General features: G+C 47.5%; 1 protein-coding gene across 2 annotated transcripts in view; it reads left to right on the top strand.

Moving 5' to 3' along the window:
• LOC116427751 (uncharacterized) overlaps positions 1 to 17,118 on the top strand; it is a 46,484-nt gene that overhangs the window by 14,092 nt on the left and 15,274 nt on the right. For both annotated transcript variants that reach the window (XM_031978487.2, XM_031978477.2), the window contains one exon: positions 12,615 to 13,039. In XM_031978487.2, coding sequence (XP_031834347.1) covers positions 12,615 to 13,039 — 425 coding nt within the window. The remainder of the gene's footprint in view (positions 1 to 12,614; positions 13,040 to 17,118) is intronic.

Genomic DNA, 17,118 nt, shown 5'->3' with positions numbered 1-17,118 from the left:
TCAGATTTTTGGAATTCCACCGTAACTCCAACTTCGTGTCGTAGAATATAAGAGAAACACGGGAAAAAATGTTCAAAATACGTTACAAAGTAACGTGCAAAGCTAAGCCACAGAATCCTGGAAAGTTTGCTTTGCATTAATTCAGGTCGTTCGGACGCGTGAGCGCGCGTGCAGCAGGCCGCGAATCGGTCCGCGAGGTTGTCGACCTCCAGCCGGTCGGTTGCACGATTTTGTCGAAAATTTCGATACACTTGATGGCGGTCGTTGTCCTATGAGTCATCGTCGAAAAATTTCGGTCCAGCCGATCTACCGCGGCGTATTCCCGACACCTTTCGCGATTCGCGTCATCTTGGACACGTAGCAGCGGAAGGACGAGCGCGAGTCGCCAAAACCTGCCAAATCATGCTTCCCACTCGTAATATTTCCAAACGATGAATTAATCACGATCTTTCTCCGACTATAACTTACAAGCAGTATTGGGGAATTTTACGCTTAACTATCCTGTCTTACTAACACGTCAGACTTTCGACACTTGAGATCGCTTTGGTAGAGTAGCTGACTTGCTATGTATTTCATAGCAATCCGCAATTTCTTTTTTTCCTGCACTATCTTCAACCTGCTGACACTGTTAACACAACTAATCAAATTCTGTCTTGCTCTACTTTCGTAGGTCTTTACAAAAATGCGCAGTTTATTAATTTTTTCAGTGTCTCTACTTGAAGCATACACTATCCTTACTCGATTACTAAAATCGAAGTTAACCATTCATCTACCCAAAGATCAACGAATTTCCAAATAAAACGATAGACATATTTAAAAGAGAAGTGTACTAAAAAACTGAAATAATAACACGCCAGTTATAATTCACCTAACTTGGACATCATCGAACAGAGCCGATGGGGCTTATTTTCGTGCACTGACGAATTCATTAGCACGCAGAATTACGAGTCGGGATTCGATAATTGTTTGCTCGCCACCTGCCGCGCGATGCCGAACCACCGGTAGATATCCCGTCTATCGAATAAAGTAACGCTTGGACGTGTATAATAGAAAATCCTGGCGCGCGAGGGGACAGCCGGGGAAAGGGCGGAAAGTCGTGCGAGAGGCATAAATTGCGGTAACTTATATTCGGCGCATAATGAAATGCGGCTTTACGAGGGTGCAGCAAGCGAAAGGGGGCGAGTATAACAGATGTAGCGTGGGTGTAGAGTCGAGAGTATGGCAGACGATGTCCGGCCATGACCCTGCACCGCTGTTCCGAGCCTCCTTTACGGCGAAAGAGACGGCGCGGTCGGCCGGATCGACAGGAGAAGAGTAGGAGTGGTGGAGCAGCGGTGGGACGGGAGAGAGCCGGGAGAGAAAAAGAGAGAAGACCGATGGTCAGGCACACCGGAGTAAAACGCGTCGTAAAACGCGATGCAACGGCTCGTTCCCCGAATCTCGGATGTCGATCCTGTCTGCTTCGCGTTCGCCGGAGATTGCCGGTATCAACCGCGAAATGCGTAAAGACGACGCGTTGAAATACGTTGTCCGGGACCGCGATACTTAAACGCTGCTAACCGGTCGATCTTGAAAAGGGAAATCCGATCGCGGGACCGTTTGCCAACGAATAGGAGCCCTGCTTTCTATAATAATTTTCATAATAGCAGGCCGTCGGTCGAGCACATCGAGTTTCTTGATAATTTATAAAACGTCGCCGGGTTGCGAGGCTCGATCGCCGATGAATTCATATCCACCGTCGCTGAAAACGTTCCGAGCCGAAGGTCAGCGCGCTCGAGTCGCTCGATTAATCCCGAAGCGTACGCTGGCTCTGGGTATCGTTCTAAATCCATTTCATCGTAGTTTTACGGCGGAGAGACTAGCTAACTATCCTTTGATCTCGCCGCGGCGCGTGGAAGTGTCCCGAACGAAACCGCAAATTGCATCCGGTCGTCGTTGTTCACCGTGATACCGTTGTCTTTCGCAGTGACGCAACACCGTCGTGTCGTGTCGCGCGCTCGGCGGTTTACGAGTCGTTCCGTCTCGTCGAACGATCGGAGCAAAGCTTTGCGATGATTAGAACAGTGTTACGGTTCCCGTAAGCTTTGGACACTTTTGCAATAGTCTAAACATTAAGTTCGGAAGATCTGATCGATCTTAGACACTTCGTTCAAAGTGCCTGACGGATGAAGATACTTCTGTCGATGATAACGTCTAAAGTTTGATTACGATCCGATATTCAAGAGACGCTAAACTCCGACATTGCATCGATCGCTGGCGTATCGCAGTAAAACGTTCCGGTTCCAAGTTCCGGCGGTCACGTCGTAAATCAACTGAACAGTCAGAGATCCGCGGGAGTATCCTCATTATGAAGTTAAATTATGCGCCGGGATCCGCGGTTCATTATTTCCCGAACGGAAATAGTTGGCTCGCGCGTCTGAGGGTCAATAACCATAGTTGCCGGCGGCGCGCGCGAACGGGCCAAGAGCGAGCAGCGGTTTCGAGAGAAGATGCAGAATCCGGCGGGCGTCGTTGCATCGAATCGGGGGTGGTTATTTATAGAAACAGCTGTGGCCAGCCCCGTTTCGAGACTTCTCCCGTGACATTTGCAGAAAACTTCCCCCTCGTCATCGCGCTCGCGTAAACCCGACCACGGTAATAACGATTACGCTATCCGATAACACGTCTTCGTTCTTCTCTATCTGTCTCTTTGTGCTACTCGCCACGGTATGTCTCCCTATTCAACCGCAGGATAAATAACATCGATGTTTTTATTTCGCACCCGCTGTCCCTCTCCGTTTTCTCACATCGCGTCGATAAGCGAATCGAACGGTGTCCGCGATCGCGCTCTAATCAGAGGCGTTTAATTTCTTGGAATTTCGGGGTAGAAATGCGTATCCCGGAGCAATTTCACGTTTGTTTCGTTGTTCGATTCCGAAAATCGATTCCTCCTGTCCGTGGTTGGTTATTCCTTCTTACGTTTCATGAGTTCTAAGAAAATATGTCGAAATTATAGGAACCGTTTGAAATTTTGTGATGCATGATAGCTTTTTAATGTTCAACGGGATCGTTCAACTTTGTATTCGATATTGTCCTCCCACCGGAAGATAAAAAGATGGTCGATCCGGGAAGCCGGGGACAACAGCCTACGGCCGACATCTATAGAGCTGATGAAATATTGAAAGCAATTCGTCTTTGCCGATTGTCCGGTCCTCGATAGCCGATACTATCCATCCTTTCGTACATAGGCGAACGTTCTTGGAGGAGTTCTTAAAATATTCACCGAAACCTATACTCTCGTCCCCGTCGCGTTACCGCGTCTCTCATTGACGGGCGCGCCGTTATCGTCACCAGCGAGAGCCGCGCTTTATCTCCGCGCCAGAAGACGGCGGCAGAATATCGAGAACAATGTCGTGTCTCGCTTATCTTCCCGTCGAGACAGAGCTTATCGAATTTTCCCCGTTCACCTCCGACCCTTTTCTCGTCGTTCATGGGCGTGTCCCACGAAACGCGTTGACGGGATAAAGATAATATGTATAAAGGAATCAAAGACGACGCGGTGCGGGGGGACGCGATTTCTTGCATTTACCAGAAATGCACCGTTCAGCAAAGGAACTTCGAGAGTGATTAACTTTTAGAAAAATTAAAGGAATTTAAATGCTCTTTTCTGTAAACAGTTATTGACAGGATGCAGAATATTATTAGTTCCTTTGTTTTCCCACTATCATTTTTCATCGATGATTATCAGATGAATTTTTTTCCATAAATTACCGTGAAACATTGTGGACTCGCATGAACATCGACTAGTTTTACTATAAGCAAAATTCATTTTAACACGATTTCCTCTTCATTAGTAAATCTTTCCTTCAATTCTAACAACCGTCTCGAGACACCTCGAGGTCAATTAGTATCAATTGACAAATTGATTTTTTTGTTTTCGTGCGACACGTTGAAAAGTGGATGCTTCTTATGTTGATCATTGTTTTCGACTGTTCCGGCTAATTAGCATTTCCTCGACGGTCGATTCTTATCTACGAAATCACGAACTTTTCAATTAAAATCCAAACCTTCTGCTTTTCGGAGTTAGCTTGGTCCCGAATCATTAATATTCATTAAAACGATAACGCTCACAGCATTCCATGCATTTCACGCTCCCGTGAGCGCGTTCTTCGTGGCTAGGCCCGCTCGGACACGCGTCTCCGACCGCACATGAAATTCGGCAGATTTTATCCGAGCCACCATTTCCTTCGGTTGCCGCGGCCCCATAGCCGCCCGCTTATCGCGGCTCGTCATCGAGATTTTATCGTGAATGAAGCTCGGACCGAGATCCTCGTCTTCGCTTCATCTCTCGAGTTCGCGTGAATATCTCGAAACGTTTCGCAGTTCCTTCGACCCTAAAACCTCCAAGAGTGAGGTTGCTACAATCAGATAAAAACTATCGAAAATACTTGGTTCCTTCCTAGACCCTAGAATATTTACTTAATAATCTGCTTCTATAATTAAACAGTTTGATTTCCTACGATTTGGTCACTGTTCACGCAATCCGTTCCAAAACGTTAAAATGATAACGACGGCACTGTTTACGTCGCTGTTTCATCCACGTCCCAGTCACGCACACACCCGAACGCGCGAACACACTTCCGATTCCCATCGAAAGTGCACCAAGAGAGAAACAGATCGAACCGCTCGTTCGTGTTTCACGCAAACATCGAAACCCCGTAAAACCAGTTCTTTGTTTCTCTCGGGTTGCGGATCTTCGGCTCCGCGAAATGTATCGATAACTCTCGCGAAACTGGGGAGAAGAATACGAGATAGCGGGCACTGTAAATCTGCCGGCCGGTTCTACGGGGGAGCGTTGTAAAAACGGCGACGCGCGTTGTATGGGCGGTTTTTCGTGCGCTGGTTTTATTGTGTCGGACGCAAAGCGCGTTTTCCTGCGGCGCCGCGCGTCGTTCAATTCGATTCGAAGAGGCTCAACGCGGAGTGGGATCGTTCGGGGAATCGATTTCCGTTCGGCATCCTCCGCGATTATTAGCCGCGATCCCGCGGCAACGGAAAGAGAGAAGAAGGAGTGCGAGAGCGCCGCGCGCGCAACGTGCTCGTAATTATAATCGTCGAATAACGGTGGCGGGACGTGACCGACTTGCGCCGCTTGCTCGCGCGCTGTGCCTTGTAAAACGCGTAACGAGCGAGGCCCGCCGGCTAACGATGTAATCAGCGACGTGTAGTTTCTATGCGATTACGCTGCTAACGGAAGCTGTGCATCGGCCTGTCGTTCGATGTAAATAGAGCCGTCGGATGAGTTGCCCCGAACAAGATTTCAACGCCGCGGATCGACCGTCGATAGGCTGGCTCGTTTCGATATCGGCCATCGCACAACGCCGCGCCGCTGGCAGGATTCGCCTGTGTCTTACAGTTTCTCGCTGGTAATCCTGTTTATTAAAGAATCGTCTTAACTTTTTCGCGAATAACGACCCAACAACAGCTTATTCGTATCGACAGTACCCCATATTCCATGATCGGTTTAGCGGTTTCAATAAAGATTCAATTTAATTGATCTTTGGTACAGTCTCTCGACGCGATAACGCGCTCATATGTGGGACTGTAATTAATGGTAGATTGAAACTAGTTTCCATGCAAGTATTCACGGTTTTTTTATCGTTGATGGTGTTTTTGCGATATGGTATACGAGGTTGAGTAACAGAATAAGATCGTAGGAAGCCTATATTACAATCAATTAATCTGTGAATTAGATGTTAAATGGTTAGATGACAAGTTTGTCTAGACATCTCTGTATTATTCTTGTTTCGGATTAAGTTATCGTTAGAAATTAATCCATCTGTCGATATTGAAATCAACTTGGAAGACCGTTCCTAGAATTTCGATCCATCGAGTCAGACATCCGTTTCTTCTACAACTGGAGTGCGACTCGGAAATCTAGGAGTTTTATCACGGAGTACTGGAAGGGAACTTTCGGATCACGATCGGCAGTACGGTCGATCGGTTTCGGTGCCGCGATCGAATCTACCGGGAACGGAATCGCGGATCACGTACATATCTCCGGGTAGAGGCGTAATCAATCGGTCGAGCATGCCTCGCAACGTTTTCCCCGAGACAAGCTTCCACACCGCAGAATCCGATTTAACGCCGCACGCCGGCTAGAAACCCGGTGGACAGAATTTATTGGGTAATCAGATAGTCGTAGGAAATCGATGGCTGGCTGTGCAACCGTGGCGCAACCTTGTTCCCCCTCTACCCTCCCTCATTTTTACCATTTCCCTGTTGTACCTGTATCGCGATAACGTATCTGCCTCGGAGCCTTTTCCACGCGGGCCAATTACCCCGCGAAACAATCGCTGCGAGATTTCTGCGCGAGCTCGAATTGCACCGGTCTCTCGGGCGCGCCGGGAAAGGGAGAGAAACGAAAACGGTGCCCCGGCTCGAAATCCGTCGACCGTGTGTCCCTCGATGCGTTGCTGCGCCGCGTGGACGGAAATTCGTGTCGGTCCGCATTGCTGGCCCGCGATTTTACGAGATTTCCGCGAAGCGCACGAAAGTGGCCGACTTCGAGCAGACCGGTGTACAAAGTAAGACGCAAAATCCACGGCTCTTGTCCGTGGCAGTTTACCTACGGGCACGGCTTGACCAACTCAGACCTGAACGATTCTCCACACTCCCGTGAAAGCACAACGTGTATTTACGACCACGGTTTCATCGAATAGGCACGAACAAACCGACGATATTTCCTATAAGTATAGTGCCCGACGGACTTTTATACGCGTAACTTGGAAAGGTTATATTTTTTTCCTCCTCATTTTCAGAGACTTGTTTATTGTCTATATATTTCAATCCTGAACGGCGGACAGGCGAAGCTACGTTTAACCGGTTGTTATCGGTATGACGGAATAAACCAGAGTCGGGGAGAAATGTAATCTGATTACCGGACCGCGGATATTTATGCATTTATAGCTTCTCGTAACTTGAGAAACACGCCGGGGTAAGAGATTTTCATCAAGCTTAATTGTGTTCATGCGTTATTAAAGGCTTTCACCTTTCTTCCATTTCGCAAACTGCATTTCCTTCAATATTCCAATTTTCATGGAACCATGAATTTACCTGTTGCATATTCTCCACGTAAGCTCCTAAATTCAACCGGCACAGAACTCGACAAGTCAACCAATTTCATTAATTACAATTTAATCTAACGTTCTTCAATAATACACCGAAATCTACGTGCCGTTCAAAAGCTCAAATCCGAAAACCGTGTCCCGTGTCTCACTAATCGCAGGAAGCTTAATTCACAATCTCGATTCGTTCGAGACAAGCTCGAAGTGGACAACCGTCCGTCGTAGCGGTCGGTCCAACAAATATGTTGCCATTGTCCCGGAAAAGCGGCAAAAGCAGCAAAAGCGAGGCGCGATAAAAACCGCCGCACTCGAGTACAGCCAGCAAACAGCTCGCGTGTATGTGTGTATGTGCGAGTGTTGCAGCTTCGGCGGCCTTGAGAGGGGTTCTTTGTGCAGTTCAGCGTTCACCGCGGCTCACGTAGTATGTGGTGTCACGCGTGGTGTACACGCACGATCGCACCTACGCATTCGCACACATCGCGAGCCTGCATCCGCGGGACCAGGGTTGACGCGTTACATATACTGTAACAAGTTGCGTTGCACTTACGTACAAAGAGCGGTCCATGTGACTCACGTGCTCGCCGCGATCTGCCTCCCACTCCAGGCTTTTCCGTCTATCCGTTTATTTGACATAATGCGTGTGTAAGTACATAATATACATTGTCTTCCCATGTCGTCCTAACATTCAAAATTTGCCTGCCGTTCTCGTCACGGCCGTGTTTTTTTTCTGTCTTCCATCTAGCTCGCTATCGTCCACGCTTTCCCCGCTCTTCCGTAAGCTTACCCGTTCCCGTTTTTTGCTTCCAGCGGTTCCTCGTTTTTTTCTCCTCGCCCTCGTACATGTTCCGTGCTCTATCTTCGCGGAGCCCTGCAAAGCTTTTCTGTCGCCGCGTATTCCTTTCTTCGTCGTGTACCCGCGTTTTTTGTCGCTTAAATACTTTTTCTCCTCCTTTTGTCTCTGCACTCTTCACACACACAGACATGCGCGCGCGCGCTGTGTTCCTCTCTTTTTATCTCTCGTTCGTTCTCCGTCTAATTCCTTCAAGCTCCTCGTCCTTTGTATATTCACTCTCCCCCTGTACACTTGTTCTCGCCAGTCTCGCTCGCACTCTTCCCGTTTCTAAACTCGTTCCCTCTTCCGTTCCTGGTTCTCGGCCTCGTCTTTCGACGGAGCCGAACATAACTCCGCTCGAATGCACGCGGTCGAAGTGCACACACACATCAGCACTGCCAAGAGTGCATGCGGGTGTCGGCCACGTGCGCGGCGCACTTTTTGCTCGGGAACCGTGGCTTTTATAGGACCGGCCCTCGAGCGCGAGCCGCTCTCGGACTTTACTCCCTTTTTCGGGTCGAATGACTGGAGTAGGCTGTTCCGTTCCCTATTCAGAAGGACGATTGGGATTCTGCTTTCCGTGGTTTCCTTGTTCCAGCGTTGAACTCGTCAAGTTGGATACTCGTCGAAGCTCCTTGACGTAAAGCTAGAAGCAACTGTCTAAAGATTTTCAAAATTCGAAATTAAACCTTGTGCTGGTAATTAAACTGTTACTTTATCCTTATTCTGTGAACGATATAAGTACATATACTCGAATTTAATAGCTCAGTAGCTGAAACGTAACACTCGAAGCCATTACAAGCAGGATTATTCTATTTGCTTCACTCTTCCAAACGCTAGATGTTATGTAATAGTGCGGATAGACATAATTGAGCAGAATATTTCGCGGCTATCGAAAGAGAAATTCGCAAGAACACAGAAAATTGCAGGAGAAAACGTAAAAACGGGCGGCCGGTCGGTCGCGCAGAGTTGTGTTGATAATGAAACGAACCGAATTCTGGTATAAATCAGAATTAGGCTCGTCGTTTATCACGCTTAACGGGCCCGTAAATCACGCGGCGGGCCGTGTACACGCGAGATTTTCTTGCCGGGATAATAATTAGCCTGGCCGATTATTATATAAACCTCTTTCGGTGAAGGTCTGTTCTCACGCGGCTCACCGCGGGTAGTGACATTTCGCGAGGAAAAGCGGAGGTAGAAAGCGCGAATGGCGAACGAACGGGGAGGCGTCCCGATATCTTCGGATAAGCAGTTGGGAGGCTATTTTGCAAGCGCGGTGAAAAGCGGCAACCACGGCACGGCTAGCTGGCTGGCTGTTACGGCCACCGCGTCTCTGGCTTCGCTTTTACGCCGCGTCGAGATTTCGCGATCCCCGGTGCACGGCTAATCGAACCGGGTAGGCGACGATCTGCGGCCCGATGCGCACGCGCTCGAGTTGCACAAGTGAAAGAGCCTCGGAGTCGGGTACTGTGCCTCCGTGGACGTGTTTACTCGAAATGTCAAGGATGCAACCGCGTGCGCTCGCTCGCGCCACCGAGCGGACCTGGAGACAATGGCGGCCCCAGGCGCGGGAATTGTTATTTTGTCACGCATCGACTTTCGATCGGCGAGACGCGAAAAATCCATGGGAGTAAATGTTCAGGTTGCCGATGATATTCTCTTTCACCGCGGTGTTTTCTTTTTCTTTTATTTTTTTCTTAAATTGTTAATTCCTGGTTGGAAAGTAGTATCGAGTACCATTTTCGTTGAAAGGGAAGAGCCTTGTAAAGTCTTTATTTTGCGTAGTCTTGTGTATTTATATAATTATAGAGTATTTTTACGACTAATCGTAGCCGGTAAAAATGTAATCGATGTATTTGAAACAGAACGCTTCAAGACTGGCGATTCTGCTGAGTTAATTAAATCTGAAGCAGAAGTTTATGTTGAAGGAGAAGGTGTTAAACGGGTTCTCTTTTAATCGCTGCGTCGACCGGGGTACAGGAACGGATAATGAAGTCGAACGATGAGTCAGTGATACAGCCGCTATTATTCACGCTACTGCGTGATACTGTAGAATTTATTGCGAAGTATTCAAAATTTTTCAACGACGGTTTATCGTTACTCCGATACCAAACTCAAACAGTTTCAGTGCATCGATAATCAGTACGCGATACGTCACGCGGCTCTCATTATCGTATTTCGAAACAATGGAGCATCAATCAGACTCAATATGCAGCATAGTACAAAAATATTTTCATGGTTCAGAAGAGAGAAGGAAATGTCCACTCCGCAATCTATTTTGTTATAATTGCGTCTCTAATATTCTTCTTCAGTCGTATGTACACACGTACTAACCGTTTTCACGTGAAAAGCATGTTAAGCGTTGGGTTTAGTATCTGAAAACCGAAATATTAACAATCATAGAAACCATATTTCCCCATGACTTTTGAAACTAAAGAAATTCCTTATATAACATTTATAACTACCAATGCTATAATCGAGAACCTAATAAAATCATCTCCTATAAAAAAATGTCCCAAGCATCCATTCGTGTTTCGTTTCGCCAAAAGAGTCCATTCGTTAGTCGTGGACGGCCAGACAAGCGATTAAATACTTCTGACCGGTACTGTACACGAATCGTCAAGGCTTCCTTAAAACTAGTTTCTCCGACTGACCCTGACCCCTCTCGTCGCGCTCTTAATTACCGAAAGCGACATAAAAGCGTTCCCGGGTCCTCAAATGCATTTCTGTTTACCAGTTTCGGAGCAAATTGCGCAGCGGTTATCTCGTGTCTTCGACATAAAACTCGAGACAGTGGCAGCCTTAGGACATTATCGAACGAAAAAGCGCTTCTTCGAGCTTACTGCCTGAAGATAAAAGTATGTCGTGCTTGGACGAGACAGGCAGTCTGCCGCGACTTGTTGATACGAAACGTTCCCCTTCGAGATATCTCTGGACGAGGTTCGAACACCGCGTAACAAGTAGTTTTCATCGTTAGGAAGTACGTTCTATACGATGTATTGAGGTTTTCGGGTGTAAACCGTGTCCAGTAGTAATGTTTTTTCAACGATTCACCATCATTGCAGCTGATGTTCAGGACAGTTAGAAACTATTGATATAATCACTGATGCGGGAGCTGACTATAGGCACTACATCGAAAGTGTCTTCTTAGATGCACATTAGTATGAGTGCGTTTTGGACTCCTGATGAAGTCAAGTGCAATGATGACGTTGGGAAAATTTTCCTACTGGACACGGTTTGTTGATTACAAGGATTAAATTAGCTTTTCACGTTTATTCACATAAAATATTCAATATATTTTCGCATTTGTAATATATGTCTCAGTTAGCATTTTAATTCAAATGTAGTGTATGGAAGAAAAAGCAATTCAAAGCGGATGAAACGCCCCGGAACAAACTTCCACATACCATAATTCCGTAGCTTATGTTCCTCTCTATAAACTTAACTAACCGAAAATAGTAATGTTAAATAATCGATGAGATCAAGTTTTGTGCTATTGTTTCTCGTATTAAACCCACAGCTTACACTCGAAGCCTCAATTCACAATAACCTTCCAGGCTGTAAAAGCATCAAATCTATGTTCGATATGGCTCTTTTCCTCGATCGGATCGAAGAATAAGAACCGCGTGACGTTGGTGCGTGTATGATTATTTGCGTGTTGAAACCGCGAGATGAAGGCTGTCCGGGATCAGTCGTTATAAATTTTCAGACAATCATTAGCCAACAATGTCGTTCGTTGCCATTAGAGGGCAACCGGTCGCCCAGCCGTTGTCTACCCAGTGGCATTAAACCTTATAAGCAAAGCGTACGGTCCCGGCGCGTGCGTAGATCGTAGCATTTCCATTGTGTGACGCAACGCGCCGGCCTCTCGTCGGCGATTAATTATCGATCGCGAATCCAGATACGCTCGATGCGAATCGTACACGTAATTCGTTGATCCGTGTTCCCCTGCGTACGGTGTATCGCGTTCGTTCGTCGATTCCCTGACGCAGAGAGATTGCTCGCGGCGATCGGCGCGGTGATGAATCGCGGCGGACTTGCTCTTTAGAGATGATCGAAGAAAGCCGTCGCGCTCGAACGTGCGCGAGACGTTTCGTCAGCGGCTCTTGGAATTGTAAAACAATTAAATTCGATCCGTAACGGTTTTCTTATGTAATTGCATGTTGATACCTATACTTCCCACATACGGGATACACCTTGTCTGTCCCCGCAAAAACCAACGCTTTCATGCTTCTTATAAAATGATTAACTAATTTACTATTGTTTTAGTAATTTCAAAACATCATGGAAGTTCATATTAGATATTGTTCCATTCTCAGTAGATTGATCTATGTTTCACGCTAGAACAACCGGATAAGTCACATTATTATTAAATTCTTTTTTTACAATTATCGAAAATATAATACATGATTATCCAAGAAATTACTGAACAGATTGATTTAGTAATAGACCAACTGAATTACATATGAATTGAAATCCTAATAAATGTACTCTTAAAGTTCCTATGAAAAGATTTAGGAAAGTCGACTGCTCGGTACTTCTATCATTGAGTACCTTTTACTAGCAACTTGTTAATTTGCTATCAGTTTACTGTAATATAACCTTACTATTAGTTTACCTTAATATAACGTCCAGTGCCGGTCGAAAATTCAAGAACTTTTTGTTCTGTTGCACAGATCGATTGCCTCGACGAGCAGGCGACGGTTTCGGATCCCGAGAACACCCGGTGGTCCTGGTCGACTCGGACCTGTCCCGTCTCCCGCTGCCGGACCTGGTGTTGTCTGCGGTGGAGCAGGTCGAGCAGCTTCCGGCCGCGACGCCCCAGGTGACCGTGTCCGCGCCGAGCAGCCCGACGAGGGACGCCGCTTTCCAGTTTCCGGAGTGCAGCAGCGATGAAGCACCCGTACCAAGCCCGAGGCCGCGGCCACGGAGACGCAGGCTCGCCTCGGAGGGCGGCGCTGTGAAGAAGGGGCCCGTCGGCGAGTCGGCCTGCAACAACTGCTGCGGTCACTTCGGCCAGGCCTTCAACGAGAGCCAGTGGGCGAGCGTGGGTGCCAACCTCAGGAACATCGCCGACGACTTCCACGCGTCCAAGACCAAGGTCAGTGCACATTTAACGATCCAGAGGAATCTGGAATTCGCGAAGGTGGACTCCGATCACTTTGCAACAGAGAACATTATACATACGTTAGTAACAGTTTAAATTGAATTTGATCGTCACCCGTTTTTAGTGGAGGAGAATAGTTTTGTAATTCGGATTTTAAAAATTGTCAAAATCTCACCGATAATTTTGAGGATCGATTGAAACTGAAATTCTTAACGTCTTCCATCTGGAAAACCTCGAAACTCGTTATTTATCCGACACTGTTTCACAAATATCCTGAAACCTAAATATTAATAACGTTGGGGTTCGCAGAATATCCAAACCACATGCTACCTAATTTAAAAAGCAGAGTATGATTCCGTTACCGTTCCCTCCCCGCCGCAGTTCCACCGTAAAACTTGCCGAGAACGGATATAGCCCCGCGCGCCATTACATTTTTCAGACGCGTTCCCGGCGCGCATATCGCAAAGTGTTTACGACGAGAAGAGTACAGGTGTAAGGTAGCCGGTGTAAAAATAATTGTGTAGCGTGGGCGGTTCGAGCCGCCTGTCACGATTCGCGGCCACCCCCGCCGCGCGATGCCTTTTATTCGTCGTAAAGCCACCCTTATATCGCGGCCGTTATAAAACACCCCACCGAAAATACGCGGATGCTGGTGACGGGTTCGGCACGCACCCTCCGACGCGTTTTACGCCTTTAATTTCTAAATTAATTTCGAACCGACGTACTCGGAATTCTCTCGTTCCTCGAGCATCGGATTTTCCGGGAAAATTCCGACACCCTTCCAGACTGGTGCAGGTTTCCCCGGTGTGCAAACAAAAATTCCGTTGCGACTCACGCGGCCAATCCCATGAAATCGATTTCGCTAGGAGCTTTCTCACCCTCAGATGTCTTGGTCCGCGATACCGACGATTTAATGGTGCCAGGAATGATTCAGTGTCTCTCGTTTCACGGCGGTGTGCCAGAGCCACGTTTTCCTCGCCGCGGAAAGAGAGAAATTGGCGGCTGGAGTGGGTCAGCCGGGGCCATAAACGCGAATTTAGTTATATCGGTGGCGGCGTCGTTGTCCCACGGGCGTAATAAATATCTGCTCGCCACCGTTAAGACGTCTAGTATCGCTCCCACCGTGTACGACCCCGCGACGCGGCCACTTCATCACCGGCCGACCTCTCTTCCGAACACGACTGCCGCGCTCGATCAAATATGTATCGGCCAGAGAAAACGGTGGCACAACTGATTTTATGAGGCGCGTTTTTCCGTTGTTCGGACAGCGAGACCAAAGTGAAATAAACAGGAATGCCGGAGGGAAGGGATTGTTTGATTTTATTGAGGCGGGTTTTATTCTATTTCCATAGCGTTGGAAGCGATTCGTCGAGTGTGCATCGTAAATAGATTACGAAATCGTTGATGATTTAGCCGTGGAGTTCTATCGACAGACTTGTAGTCAAGATGATCTTCAAGTTGTTCCTTCTTTTTCGAAACAAGATAATGATATAGAGGTAATTACAGTGGCAGTTCAAAGGAAGAGTATAATATCATCTTACAGTGTAGAACTGTAATTTTCAACGATAATCGATGCTTTATAAACATATGAAGTAAAGTCAAGTTAAACTAAAGTTAAATTATATTTACACTGAACTTAACAAAGATAAACTTCTTGTCTGTCACTCTACGTCTCACTACGTAACGTCTTTCGTTAACGATCAAGCTATGATATTTAATGCGTAGGTAACAGTCGCTTAACCGGCAGAGAAACAGAACTAATCCCCGTCGCAATCACTCACAATAGTATCGTCGGCCGGGTAAAGGCGAGTCGGAGGATAGTTTCTCCCAGGACGATTATTACGGTCGGTCGTTCTTTTCACTGTGCGTCGACGACAAAAGCGGAAAGTCCTTTCACAGTTTTACGAGATTCCCCGTGATTTGCCGCGGCCGATTGAAAGAAAGAAGCCGAAAGAGCGGCAAGAAAGACGGCGGGCGGTGAGGGACGAGGAAAAGAGATGCACGAGCTGGAAGGGTGTTCCTTTCTTTTATCCCCGTCTCGACTTTATTCGCCTTAAAGGTCCTCGCCAGCGTGATATCCAATCCCGGAACATCTAATTATTGCTGGTTAAGTGGTGGTAATTGAAGGGGGGCGAACGGACCCGTGAAATTGAAGAAATCCCCGCGCTTCCTTGGCCCGCGGGTTCCTCGGAGATCGGATACCGATCGCTCCTACGATTCGGTACCTCGAGGACCGGCTTGTTGATAATACGAATCGTAGCGAATTCTCGGCGTGATTGTCTACCCGGCCCTCTCCTCTGTTTGCGTTCCAGCCGCCCCCGGGGGAATCGAAGTGTCGGATTAATCCGACGACGCTCACGAGCGGATGCCGAGGGAGGAAGGCGAGGAGCTTTCTGTTTCGCCCCGTGTTCCGGATGTAGACGTGGATTTGTCTCTTATCTCTGGCTCCTCCTCTCATCCACTTTTATATATTTGCGGAGCTTGATACGTGTCTTTGGAAACGTTCGCACAGGCGGCGATCGTAAGATGGGGAGATCGTAAAGCTGAAACTTCGTCTTAGAGTCACTTTATACGAAATAGAAACTGAAGACGATATTACCGTACAGTCCTTTACTGCCGGTTTTATGTCAGTCGTCCCTGTCGTACCTCGACGCTAACTTTGCCACCCCTGAATCACAAGCGTTTCGAAATTTTCGAGTCGAGACGTGAGCTATCCGTTGTTCGGACGACGATAATTCCAATTTATTCGACTGCGAAACTTTCCCGTAAACAATCCCGAACTGCGAGGATCGTTAATATTTCACGGTTACCGAAATCAACAGGGAAAACTTTCACTCCCCCTGCGTCCGTGTCCTCATCACCGACAACAACAGGTGTTTCCGGCCGGGTTTCGCTTTCAATCGAGCGGCGTATAGACGGGTCCAGCTTTTATCAGATGTTGTCACGGTAGTCGGGTGTTCTCCGTTGGCTCCGTCGTGAACTTTTAGGATCACAGCGGAAGCTGGGTTGATCAGAGAACGCGTCGTCATGCGTAAGTTACGAGCGCGGTCCTCGTCTTTCCCCATTCGTTATGGGAAACCACCGCTTTACATATGCATGGAGAGTAAGCGAGCATGTAACGGCTAAGTGGTCACATCCCCTTACGTGAAAGTTAAGTGGGCATGGCAGCACGAGCCGTGGCCACGGGCCAAGAAAATTATCTTCAATTATCTCGTGCAATCGCAGCCCCCTTTCTCTTCGTGTTTTCCTTCGCCGCTCGACGTTTCTCATAGATTTTCTCACGTGTTCTACCACAGTGAACGTTCTAAATATTATCATTCGTATCTTTTATTCGACACATTGATATTTTTCTATATTCTTCGCATACAAACACAACGCGCAAACTGTTTAATAGCAAAAGCAAAATAACCCCTTCGTTAAAGACATTTCTTAAAACAATCTCTAGAAACAGATTATCACGTATTCAAACACGATGCACGGTTTCCGGACGCAATTTTTCCAAAGTTAATATCTGTAAAGACGGCTCGCAGTTAGAAGAAACGTTAAACGCCCATAGGAGAGCGTTTAAACGTCCGAGAGATCATCCTTCCGAGAAACCGCGGGGAAGATGAACTCGCGGAGGCGAATAGAAAATTGCTGACGCCGCGGACAGATAGTATAATCGCTGCCCAACGAAGTTGGGCATGCCGCACCTCGAGATAAAACTCATCGGCATATGACTTAGTCATAACGATGGGCCTGATGTTATTGGCCTCTCTCCTTGGCGGAACCCCTCGCCAAGGGAGCACCGTACAGCCGGCGCCTGTACGATACCTGTGCTTGGAATAACCTCTCCTTCACCCGTAGGATCATCAGAAGAGAAGACCGCCCCTCGCGGGGCGCGACTCATTTAGCCGCCCTGTCCGGTAATACCTGTCGAGACAGAATATTACCGTCCAGGACGTTACCAGCGGAGACCACGAGGAGGCTGAGTCGCATTCGGTCTCTAGCGGGCTTACAGGACAAGGTTTTGTAAGAGTTTTGATCGCAACAAGTTGCCATCACACCCTCTCGACACATAACTTCCGTTAGGT

The sequence above is a fragment of the Nomia melanderi genome, chromosome 6, assembly GCF_051020985.1.
Source record: "Nomia melanderi isolate GNS246 chromosome 6, iyNomMela1, whole genome shotgun sequence".
NCBI lineage: Eukaryota > Metazoa > Arthropoda > Insecta > Hymenoptera > Halictidae > Nomia > Nomia melanderi.
Note: the sequence above shows the minus strand (reverse complement) of the source record. Positions and strands in the feature narration are given on the sequence as shown.